Genomic DNA, 13,584 nt, shown 5'->3' with positions numbered 1-13,584 from the left:
TAACCAGTGGCGGCAAGGACCTGGCATCTGGCATGGCCAAGAAAATATAATAACACCACGTGCGCGCGGCTTTTGCCTTTGCACTGTGAAATGACGATGAATCCTGCGTTAGAACCAGGAACGCGTTTCTTTTCAACTTTCCACTACTCTTTTCTTTATTTCTTCAACTTATATATGATATAAATGTATATACGTATGCGTGTATGCATTGCATATACGTTTCTACGTATTTATATCTATATGCAAGTATGCGTAGGGTATATTTGTATGCGTTAGTAATTTAGTACTTATGAAGTTATGTATTGGATGTGGTATGCGAGTATATAGAATATTTGTATGTGTTTGTAATTTAGTACTTATAGAACTATATATAAATGTGTGTGTGTGTGTGTATGTTCGTGTGCATATGGGTTCATGTCATGGCACGTGCGTGAGAACACGCGTTCCTCCCTATATTCCTCTCCTTCTCTCATTTTTTTGTTCTTTCATTCATTTTTTAAGATTTTTCAAGACATCGTACCATCTTCCGTTCTCGGATTAAAAAGGATTAAATCTATGAATATTTTTCTGTCATATAAGACGTATACTAATCGAATAGATATATAATATTTAAGTTTTATGATACAAATATTTGAATTGTATATCTTAACTGTGCGATAATTCGAGAAGGAATGTTGCTTATAAAATTACATTAATATTCATTATTATTGTTAGTTTATATTTTATTGATAAAACAATATTAACGAAGAATAATATATAATTGGAAAATATTACAAGTTATGGTAATGTTTTCATATATTTACCAGTTTTATATTATGCGATAGAAAAAGAACTAACTAAGAGAGGGAGGGAGAGGGAGGGTTTAAAAAGAGAGAGGAAGGCGGAAGAGATTCTCAAAGGCTTACGAAAACGAAACTGACGAATCGAAGAAGGTGGTAGCGGTTAAGAAAACGACTCTGTGGTCTATTCTCGAATCCTCGCACACGCAAACGTACGCGCAACATACATACGCGCAAACGCATACACGTACACGCGCGCACATTGGTAGGCACGTTTTCCACTGGTAAACTCGTATCCACGATATTTCAAGCAATATCTTTCTGAATCTATCTCTATCCGAATTTTCTTGACCTTTTTCTTTTTCCTATTCCACCTAACTCTACGGGACGCCTAAGTTGGTTTCTTTTGAAACGTTCGGAGGACACATTGTTGCGATCGTCGCGCACCATTCTACTTCAATTTATTTCCAATTCAACATAATTCTTTGATCTTTCTTCATTTTCCTATTCACCGTCCACAATTTAGTAATTCTTATCTCGTATACGCAAGATGTCTCATAAATACGTGTAAATAATTTAGAAAAATTATCTTATTCTATTAAAAAACAGATAAACAAACGTTGTAATAACCGATATTATATTTCAGTTTTCGAGTTACGATTATAATAATAATTAATTAATTATAATAATATAAATATCGATGGTAATGTAAATATTTTAGGATGAAAGCAATAAATTAATGTATTAATACAGTTACATAAGCACGCACACGCATACATATATATAAAAAATAACTGTGCTAGTAGCTCAAAGTACTCTTCGCAAATTTACAAGCTAATATACGTGTGTTTCGCTTCACAATATTTGCGAAAGAACGTTCCTTCTATATCTTCTTTGGAATTATCGTTATAATTTCGTAAATAGAAATATTTTTGTTAAAATGAGAAAACGCGTTCCTTGCTAAATTGTTTAAAGTTCGTCAAAGTTTTAGATTTTAGAGATTAAACCAATAGATATTAAATATTTAAACTGACAAATAATCGATTTCTATATATCGTGAAATTTTTAATACGAACAAAACAAAATATTTCAAAACTGCAGTAACATAATCGAGTATAAGATTGTGAATAAAAATGTAGCCATATCTAATATTGTTAATCTCGACAACCCGTTACGCACGATCGACAGCTCCACTTTCGCATGATCGATGATCCATCGATCGTTTCCAATACCCTTTCACCACCGTCGAATGATCGTTTGCAATGATATTTATTGCATATATATATGCATAAGTTTTTAATAATCTTTCGATAGATGTCACTACAAGTCTATGTCGCTTATCGGTCGCCACGTATTTCTACTATAATATCGATTTTATCCACCGCATTTTATCAATTGATTTATAAACTTTTATTAACAATATTACTTATGGAAAAAATGCTTAGTCGATAATAGAAAAATATGAATCTTTTAACGATATATATTTATATTATATAAATTTGTAGCATAAGTTTGAAATTTTGCATGGTTTTCTCAAGTCCTCTGATAGCCGTGATCGTCTAGTGGTTAGGACCCTACGTTGTGGCCGTAGTAACCCAGGTTCGAATCCTGGTCACGGCAATGCTACGACATCTAAAAAATAGCATTGTCACGGCAGAGGTTTTTTTTTATTTTATTTCTTACCATTATTTTCCATCGACATTTCTATATAATTTGCTTTTTTTTCGAAATTTTTCTAATTTTATTTGCAACGTTAATTACATTTTCTTTAGGAGTCTAGTATAAAAATGATTAAACGTATATCGCAATTAAAAATCTTATTAATCGTAAATCTGTATTAACACATTTAATATTTGAATTTTCTTACATCGATAAATTTAAATCCTTGATCAATTTTGAATATATTTTGTTAGCCTTAACTATCCTTCGTATTTTACGGATAATCGTTTCATTATGTTTAAACGATAACAGATAAGAAATAATTGAACTAAATCATTGCGCGTGTTAGTTTTTGCACGTTGAATTTCTGAAATGCGCTACCTAACGAGTATTGCTTGGCGCCGGTCCATCGGTTTGACTTCATTGGCCTGTAACTAACCGTGTTATTATCTCGTCGGAGCACGTTTTTGATCCTATCGAAGGGAAAGTCGAGAAGCTGTTTCTCCTTCCAGTCCTACAGCATTTTTTTAAACGTCCCGAACAATAGTATTAGTCGTTATTCCATACTTTGAAAAACTTGTTGATCTCAATACGCATTATAATTCAATTCGATAATAAATATTCAAATATTCAGATATCTCTCTCCAATTGCCAGCATTTATTTTCATTTGAACAGAGAATATTAGGATTATGTTGTTGAGAAATATGTAAGAGGTTTGATCAGAGTGTACGAGGGGGTGTACACGCGTGAATCGAGGGTGGATTTATTATCTCGCGTGCCTTTTAAAACCGGTGTGTTGCTTGTTAAGCCGTCTTTCTTAATCATGCAAGCGGAAAACAACAAGCGTGCACCCTGTGTATATAGCTTTTATCACCGACTATAAATTTTGGTAATCCTGTGGGTTCGTGTACTCTTGCGGCATAGGGAACGACAAATAAAAAAAAAAAAAGCGTTCTAATTGGTAATAATTCATGTATTCGACGCCACTGTCGTCCACGTTGCAAATTTTGTGCGCCATTTTTCAATCGAGAACCGATTACGCGATATATCTATAGCGAGCAAACAAAATTGAGATAAGAAATCGTTTCTAACTCGATACAAGTATACATAAATAAATTTTAGTAATACCCGAATATCTAAATATCTAAATATCTACATATCTAATATATAATTTTTAAATTTGACTTTACTTTACTTTACTTTACTTTACTTTTTTTTAATGATAAAAATCTAAATTATAAGATTATACAATTAAGAAAATCAATTTAGATTTGAAAGAATTCGCTTGAATAATCCTTTTGATTTTTGTCGATTAGAAGGGGATAGATAAGATCGATAAAAATCCTAAGGAATTTCAATCTTCTCTCGTTCGTTTTTTGTATCGGACACAGACACATTGTACGGATACTTAGATATACAGGTCTCCTTATAATTAAAAACAGTATCCCTCGCATAGTCTTAAGCATTAATGGACCTATCCCCCTCCCCCCACCTTTTTACAATCGATGTTCTACGATTCCAATTAAGAGAATGTCTTAACTGATTAAAGAGGCAGTTAAAAATAATTTGTCTCATAAATAGGATGGTTGCTGGTTGTGTTGTAAACCGATCGACGTATGTATGTATGTATGTAACTTTTCCGGATGTGTATCGTCGTACGTGCGATAAATTATTCCGAGTAAGATGCTTTCTATGGGTATGCCAGCCATACGGGATACTTAACTTGCCGTTAATCACCGGTTAATCGATCACGACGAATGATTCAATGTGATCTACGTGAATACTATAGATATACTTGTTTTAACGTAATAAGAAACGCGCGTCTTTGTATGTGTTAGAAATGATTCCCACTTAAATTCAGACATTTATCTTCGAAGGAATAATCTTTTGAAATATTTTATCTTATCAAGCGTGAAGAGATGTAACTCGGTTCATTCATACCATAATGTTCGAACAAATCGTCGAAATGATCTTACATGACATGAACGTACTCGCGAACGTCTCTCAGTCTCGTATTTCTCCTCAGTTATATATTTCTCTCTGTTACTATCTCTCTCATTCTCATTTTCATACACACAATGATTTCATTTCCCAACGAGATGTTTCCTCCGTTAGAGATAGCCTTGGCCAAAATTTCTTAAACGAGACCTTAAATAAGCTAATATTTATCCGCTTTCTATGTTTTATCTCATAAATTTGATCCTTTTTGTTTTTCTCGAACGAGTACACAATACAAATATTAATTGAAATAAATCGAATAGTATTATTAAAGTAATAGCAATATATCGAATATCTTATTTAATTAATTGGACGTTTCTCTTTTCTTTGGTAATAAAATATTAAAAGGAATAAAAGGGATTTTCCAGGGAGTAAAGAAAGGTGAAGAGTTTAGGTTGAGGATTAAGTCGAGGAAGGATAATACGCGTTATCCTTCTTTTCCTTCCCTTTCTTCTTCTTTATTCGCTCGTTATATGGTCTAGGAGTTAAACGTCACGCACCACCCGCCGGAGAATCTGGAAGAACCGGATGCGTGCACGGCGATGGTGCGTAAAAGATTCATTTCTTCCTTCGAGCGGCACTCCTTCGTTCCTGCCTAGCAAAGTCCTGAAAGAAAAATACAAAAACAGAGAGAGGGAGAGGGAGAGAAAGAGTCCTCGTGATTCTTTTCTTCCTTTTCTTCTTCTTCTTCTTCTTCTTCATTTGGTTTTTTTGCCTTTCTCCCACGGGATCGAGCAAACGGGATCCTCCTCTTCGGTATCCTTCGGATTCTTGCCGCCAAATCAAGGGACAAACGTTTCTTTCGAGACTTCAAAGTGTCTGTCTACCTTTGGGTTTCAATTCAAGTGCCCATCGACACTTCTTTTTCCCTCAATTACTTTGAAACTTAATTTACTTAACTTTAAGGACTTATCAAGTTCTAATCGTGACTGGATTTTTAATACCCCGGATCTTTTTCTCGATTTATTTAATACAAGGCGTTTCAAAAAGATTCCACGATATTTCGTCGATGTATTTTTTTGTTTTTGGTTAAAATTATTTTAAATGTTTCATACGGGGAATATGAATTCGATAATTATTATTAGTTTATCAGGGAACAATTTGCGACCAGCTGTAACTTGAAAAGATTTTATAAAGATTCGCGCGTTTCGATGAAAATTTGTCTTATTATTTTAATCGCGGTAACACACCTGTGAAATTTCGTAGAAACTATCTGGAACACCCTGTATAATTGCAGTGAAATTTTTTTTAATTGCCCTGCGAGTGATTTTTCAAGGCCATGACGATAATGGGAACGTTGAAGAAAAAAAATTGTAGCCATTTGAGGAAGGGGTAAAGAGAGAGAAAACATGGTTCATGCATATATGTATGTACTTAGAAGGCCACATTGGCAATCCCCATAAGTGGAAGGGTAGAAGATGAAGTGAGACGGAAAAAATTACTTTTTTTCTTAGTGCGCAAGGTGTTGCTCGCGGATAATTAATTATGAAACTGAATTATATTAAATAGATGATTATTAAGAAAGTAATTTTTTGAAATAATAAACAAAAACACGATTTGATCGCGTATTTATAATCCAAGACGTTCCGAATGATCTCGCGTGTGAATAGTCAAATTTGATATATTCAACTTTTCAATTGTATTTATTTTACAACTGGACGCGGTGCATTCTTTTTAATCGCACATAATTTTATCTGTCAGTCGAGTTTTCTTTATTTGCGCGTATTCGCAAAAGAATAGCAGCAGGTAGAAAGAAAAGAAATTCATGGATGCTTGGAACGTTCCACCCTCTTCTTCTTATTAATCCAATCGATCGATCATATCAAAGTTACGACACTATTATATCGCGATGAAACAACTTCTTGGCTAGATATTCAAGATCGAAGAGAATTAGAATGAGAGAGAATCTTAAGGAATAAAACGAACAGGTAAAAGGTAGAATAAACAAAAATCAAACCAAAGGAACGAACCCGTTCTTCGAAGGATTTCAATAGAAAAAAGAAAAGAAAATGAACGAATAAAAAGATTGAAAGCGAGGACATGGAGAAACATCTATCGAGTTGGTTGAAAACAAATAAATAATGTTCGTTTGGAACAAATGGATTCCTTACAAAGCTACCTGTCTTCTTAGAAAACCATCAGAAGTTACGAATTTTCTTGCTTCCCCATTTGACGGCACACATCGAATTGTCTTGTTCGATAATCATCATCATCATCATCATCATCATCATCATTATTATCATCATAGATCAAGTTTAACAGTGTTCTCGTTAGAGAGAAGTTCCAATTAATCGTCTATCGTTCATTCGTTCATTCTCAACTTCTTGATAAAAATCATCAATCGTGGTAGACTCGATGCTTTGTTCGTTCGCAAGGTTATTGATGTCCTCCGGTAGAAGACGTACGACGAAGTTATTTCTCCAATAGCGACGCCAACGGCGAATGTGTAATCTGAAAAGGGAAAGATTAACAACGGAAAGAAAGAAAGAAAGAAAGAAAGAAAGAAAGAAAGATAGATAGATAGAAGGAATGAAGAATAGGAATAGGAATAAAGAAAAACGTTACCAAGGTATAGCGAATGAACGCGATTTATCTTATATTTATGATGATTAACTTCTGTGTTAGTGTATATGTAACCATATAATTAAGTGTATATGTTAGTGTATGTAAATGTAAAAATATACAGGGTGTCTTGTAACTAGTAGTACAAGCGAGCAAAGGAAAAAATACGCGACCCTCGTGAAATCTTGAAAAATAAGCCTAATCTCAAGAATAGAACTTAGAATAATAGATATCGATACTGACAATCTTGTAAAACTGAATTGTAGGAACAAGATTGGATTGTACATTTTCGACCCCCTACGAGTGTGTATGTACCACCAGTTACAAGACACCACCCTGTATAAGTGTAAAGCAAATGCATAAGTGTATAAGTGCATAGGTAAGTAAGATGGTAAACTAGCTATTACCTCCCTAAAGTCATTAACCAAGCCCAATAAGCAACGAGCGTGAGAGAACAGGTCGGTAACATGACGACGATTACCCATGGCACCTGATAAAAGCCACTCTCTATTAATAATTTCAACGCTATAACGCAAACGTAGCAAGCGAACAGAGCCAATGGAGTCGTCACGACCAGATAAAGAACGTCCAAGAACATCTAATAAAATAAAAAACAAATTAATGTAGAAAATAAAAGTATAACTGACGAATGAGATAACGCTACTATGTATGTTCTACGCGTTCGCGCGCGTTGGTGGGTGTTTATGATAAATGCTATCGATGATATCTCATTTGTAATAATTAGTCTTAAGTTAGTTTACATACCTGACGCGTAACTACTACCGTCTTGAACCATATTAACAGGCTACGTAAAATACTGTGACGCGGTATTCTCTTGGTCGTATATTTGTACCCGCACAACTCGCATCTCGTATGACCAGATTCCGTTAACCATCTCTCGAGACAATCCGCATGAACCAGGCCTACGGTTCCTCGACATCTGTCACGATATTTTTTAACTTTCCTTTGGGCATTTATTTTTTTCTTTGCTTCTAATCTATTTCTAAAATTAATCTATCCAAACGCGACGATAATCCAATTGATTGTTTCGAATTTGTCCTACGTTTGTTACGAGCAAACGCTAATCCTCTGGACCCGCATACTTATTTCTTTTTTCTTTTTTTATCAAGTTCAATAAAAAGAATCGAAAGTTGTTAAAAATATAAAAAACAGTATCCCTTTATTAAAATGGCGCGATACTTTCTCGTATATTTCCCTTAGATTCGTGCAACCCTTTTCTACGTTATATAAATAGATTGCCCGGATAAGGGTTAAGAAAAAAATATGTTTCAAAGAGAACCCGAAATGACAGATCGTTTGACGTTTCACTTTAAGTTGGGGGAAGAGTTTAATGCCAAAATAAGAGGAAATAAAAGAAGAAGAAGAAGGAATAGGAGGGAGGAATCTTACTTGCAGGCAGAGATAAGTGGACCCAAATAGGAATAGGAGGAGAACGCGGATATCCGAATTTGCTTCTCCTCGGGTTGACTTCTCGATTGATTCTTATTGGAGGACAACGAAGTGCCACCCATGTGGCAGATTCTACAGATGTCTTCCGACGAGGAGTAATAATCTGAAATACGAAAGGAATATTTTTGTTCGCACCGAGGAAAAGAATAATATTATAATATTAACAAATAAATGAATGCACCGTCATTTCGTTCTTTTCTTTGTTCAATTGGTAGAATCAAAATATTATTCTCGATGATATCTTTAATCCAAATTTCTTCCGACGATCGACGTTCAACCTTCGTCGATTCTTTCGATTCAGATTTTTCCGATTCATTCCCCTCTGTACGCAATGCTATGAATTTTTAATATTTCAAATATACTTCATTGTAATCGGAATGAAGTTCACTAACCTATTTCTTCCAGGGAAGAATCCGCGAACATTTGTTCTCGTTCTTTTCGTCGTAGCTGTTCATCGTAATCGATTGACATGTATAATCGTTTTCAATAATGTTTCCACATTTTCCCGATGCAGTAGTCACTCTTATACTTTGAATTTTTCTAGTTTTTATTCCGGAGATTCTTCGAATCGTATCTATTGACGCGCGTCTGAAAATTATTCACAAACTATTGACGATCGGATACAAATCGGCATATTCAAATCGTACCGTTGATTGACGCGACTTTTAGTAGAAATATAACAATTAACTTATTTACTTGCCGAAATATTGCGATGTTCGTATCAACGGGAAATAGAAAAGAACAATTTGTCGGGGGAATGTAAAATAGTAAATGAAATAATTCGTCTATTTTTCGATTATGATTAAATCACGTTGATGAGCGAAACGTTCCATTGAGAGATATTTCCTCTGATTGAAAAAGGAAACAACTAAAGTCGAAAACTCGTGAGGATGATGGGCTCACCGTAGTAAGTACTTGGCACCAGATTACTTACATCCCGTGGGTGTCGGAGATTTCGTCGTTATATTTTGCACGTTACACGTTGAGAAACGTTCCCTTTAATACTTCCGCAGTCCCGCTTGGAATAAGTATTTCGGCATCGGTTTCCGGTCCCGTGAATTAAATTCGTGCGAGAGGACATAGACCGACTATTATTAGCGATGTTAATCTCATCGTCGTCATCATCATCATCGTCGTCATCATCATCATCATCATCATCATCATTATTTTTACAAAGTGTAAGAAACGACAATTATCCAGCAAGTATATTTTTTTCTATCGTTCCGCTTCGTAAAGAGAAAGAAACATATCTTAAATTCAAACATAAAACTAATCCAACATTTCGCTAATAGAACACCTGCAGTCTAGCGTAAATAATTAATGACAATATCCGCTAGGAAATTAGATTAGATCTTGGAAATAAAATGAGAACAAATTGAGTAAATCAAAAATTTATGGGGAATCCTAGCTTCGTTAATTTGATATTTAAATAATAATAATAATAATAATGTATCGTGTTAATTACATTTAACCTCGTTATAATAACTCCAATAAATCTGATACTTTCAGCTTCGTACCTAAATAAGAATCTCTTAATTTAACTTTAGTACTTGCGCGGGGTTAGCACCCTATGTACAATAAACACATTCCCTCTCTTTCTCTTGTTTTAAGATTAGTCTTTTTTCGTGTTACTCGGTAAAGCTTGTGTCGCGTTGTCGCGAAGGGAAAGCGTCGTCACGGCTGCTATTTCTGCCAGGTGGCCTGAACGCATTTTAAACGAGAGTTCTCACACCAGCCAGCTAGTCAGCTAGCTTAGCATGGCATGGCGTGGCGTGGCATGGCACGGCACGGCATAGCATGGCACGACACGACTCGCCATTTTCCGCTGGACGTTTTTGGTTCAAGATTAATGAAATGCGTCTGGAAATAGTTTGGTGGATCGGTGGCGTGAGCCACTCCGAGACGGTGACTGCTTTCTTGCTTGCTTGCTTGCTTGCTTGCTTGCTAGGTCGACGAGCTCAGCTTAGATAGGTAGCGTGTTGCAACGCGCTGATGTTAATCTCATCTCCCTCTTTCTGTTGGACCTATACCATCTCAAACACGATCGTGATCGTGTATATACATACGCGTAAACGTAGTTAAAGAAGCAACGAGACAAAACGGCTATCTCGGTCTCGTGTACCCGAAGACACTGACCGCGCGCCTACTCTCATCTTTCGCCGTTGTTAAAACCCTTTTCTCAATCTTCAAGCTTTCCGCAACTCGTAACATCTGCATTCGACTTGTGTCCCATCCTCCCAAGTTCTAACAACGACCAACTAAGATCATTCTTGACAACTCGGTGAAGGAAACCGAGGCTGGGGCTTCTTCTTCTTCTTCTTCTTCTCTCGAGAAAGACGAGCAACATCGTCGAGACGACTAGCCGCTGGGTCACGTTCAACCTGAATGGACCTGGACGCCCATTCATAATCGATATACCTACTTATCCGACTGATACTACTACTTGGCTCCTGTATTAATCTTCTCTACTTTGAATGGTTTAATATGAGAACTCATAAAATTAGACCTCGTGATCTAATTTGCGATAGCGACGAAGAATTATTATTATAATTATTATTATTATTAGACCGTTGGTAATTTTGATGCAAGAATAATTGTTTTGTTCATCTTTTTCTAACTTGACGCGAGTTTCGTCAACTATGTTTTTCCGATTACGATATATAATATAAAGTATCTTATATTAACAAAATGAAAAATTCGCGATACAGCTTTTTGCTAGCTACTTACAAGCTTGATAGTTTACAACAGTAGACTTCGCTATAAGTTGATAGAAAAAGAGAGAAAGCGGACGTGGACGAACAGGAAGTGCTCCTTCGCCATTTGCCTCGCCTCGCCTCGCCTCGCCACGAATCGCGAAGGGCTTTAGTAGATCCCTTTAAGCATTAGCGGCGGCGTTCGATAGACGTGATCGAAGTATTTAATCAGGTAACGATCAACCTCGTAGAATATTGATCCGATCGACGATGCAACGCCAACGGTACGTGCTACGACGGATTTACCTCCTGTCAATAAGACTCCACTATCTTCTTCTCAACTTATTCCACCACGTGTTCGAATCAACAAGCTGTCATCAAAATATTTCTACATAACGAATATTATTATTTGTAATAATTATCGAGGTGTTTTTTTTAAAGGAAATTATTGGTCAAGAAAACTACCCTAAAAAAACGTTAATACTTTGCTTACAATTCACAGAACATTGTATTTTTTTGTTTTCTGGTTTATGTTATTCGTGGATAACTGTTAAATCAATTTTTAATATTACAGTTGGATTAATATTATTTAATAAATATTATAAATTATGTAAAATAAAATGTATGTGCTGCTGTTTAGATTAGCATACGGTATTGAACGTGAAATAAACTCGCTGTCAATATACGTAAAAACCATTTCTCGTTGATCTTTTCAATTTAATCTTGTTAACTACTCATGAAATTTAAGAGAATCTCGCGTCTTACAACTATTTTTATTATAATAATAAAAAACCAATATTTCTAGAAGATTAGAATTACTCTGATTTTCTTCTTGAAAAAAAAAAAGAAATGAACAAATTATTAATTTTTACAAGACATTAAAATAATGAGAACGTAATATAAATCTTTAATGATATTTTGCGAATAAAAGAAACAAATATATAATTAAATATCGTAATACTTAACATTTCTTTGTTTTTTTTTTATTGTTATTAATAATAAACTTTCCTTATTAATCATTAACTTATAAGCTATTATGATTTAATTATTAAAAATTAATTTAAAATTTAATAATAATAATAATAAACCTAATAATAATAATAATAATAATATTGGATACATAAACGAATTGGTATGGTACATAAATATATACATACATAGAAAGAGACGGGTTAGTCTTTTTTATTTAAGTAAAAATTCGCGTTTGTTTCTTTTATTGAAAAAAAGAATACGTATATATATATATGTGTGTGTGTGTATTTCTTCGTCGCGTGTTCACATTAACGCAGTGAATTACACGCGCGCGCGCACGCAACCGTCCCATGGAACAGGATTGTTCATCGTGTGTCTGTATTTTCGAACTTGCTTAAGTTTTGTCGTGCATTTGACAAAAACATCCGATTACTAACAGCGATTAAATCGTCCATTAATTTTCGCGATATGGCAAGAACGTATATTTCTTTTAAATGTTGACATTATTACGGTACACCGTTCATCAGTGTAGAATCACTTTAGGTACGTGACAGTCTTGGCAGAAAAATTAATTTCTACTATTATTATACTTAAATTATATATATATGTATATACATACACACACGCGTGCATTTACACGTTATAACATACGTATGCAATTAGTAAATACATACGTAAATTACATACTGCAAGCAAACATACATACATACATACATACATACATACATACATACATACATACATACATACATACATACAATGTACACTTTTTATGTCACATTGTTGTACAAATAATCGTCGGTCTTACCACTCGATCAAATCATTAGCTATATTATATTTTATTACTTTTCTTCTTTTCTTAATTTTTTTTTTTTTTTTTTATATATCAACAACATATCTCTTTCCTCTCATTCGCACTAATTCTTTTGTTCATTTTTTTTTTATTTCACTCGTTCGCTCTCTCTTTCTCTCTCACTCACTTCTAATTATCTATCTACTTGCCTAACTAACTGACTATCTATCTATCTATCTAATTACCTATTTGTCTACTTCTTCTTCATCTAATCGTCTATCCGTATTCTTGAAACCGTCTTAAATATATTAATATCATTACATTCATGTGTATCTTGTTTGAAAATACGAAGTTGACTTAGCGTCGATAAGATGACAATGATCATAACAATAATGATAATGATGATAATTATTAATGACTGAGACAACGACGGCAAAGATGACGATGTCTATAGTCGTTAAATCGACGAATAATCATTTAATTATTAACGTTGTTCAATCGCATTATTATTTAGCAAGAAACAACGCTTTTTACGTACACATATTATTCGCACGCATTTTCAAACGTGTCAATTATTTTTGTTCTGGCAGTATTTTTTTCATACATTATATGTATAATTATAATCACGCTTCTTTCCTTTCTTTCTTTCCTTCTTTC

At 34.4% G+C, this 13,584-nt stretch overlaps 1 protein-coding gene and 1 non-coding gene across 2 annotated transcripts; one reads left to right on the top strand and one right to left on the bottom strand.

The window, feature by feature from the left end:
• The first annotated feature begins 2,327 nt into the window (after nt 1–2,327).
• Trnah-gug lies at nt 2,328–2,399 on the top strand. Its single transcript has one exon. It is a non-coding gene; the product is annotated as a tRNA-His (tRNA).
• A 4,308-nt stretch (nt 2,400–6,707) lies between these two features.
• On the bottom strand, nt 6,708–8,940 carry LOC122515313 (E3 ubiquitin-protein ligase MARCHF3-like). The gene is made up of 6 exons (XM_043632628.1): nt 8,862–8,940; nt 8,651–8,803; nt 8,410–8,572; nt 7,765–7,939; nt 7,407–7,597; nt 6,708–6,888 (listed from the first exon to the last, which is right to left on the bottom strand). The coding sequence occupies exons 1-6, from the start codon at nt 8,938–8,940 to the stop codon at nt 6,708–6,710; spliced, it is 942 nt and encodes a 313-aa protein (XP_043488563.1).
• Between the last annotated feature and the right edge of the window lie 4,644 nt (nt 8,941–13,584).

Source organism: Polistes fuscatus, unplaced genomic scaffold (assembly GCF_010416935.1).
Source record: "Polistes fuscatus isolate 324 unplaced genomic scaffold, CU_Pfus_HIC Scaffold17, whole genome shotgun sequence".
NCBI classification, from domain to species: domain Eukaryota; kingdom Metazoa; phylum Arthropoda; class Insecta; order Hymenoptera; family Vespidae; genus Polistes; species Polistes fuscatus.
This window is presented reverse-complemented; position numbering and strand designations above follow the sequence as displayed.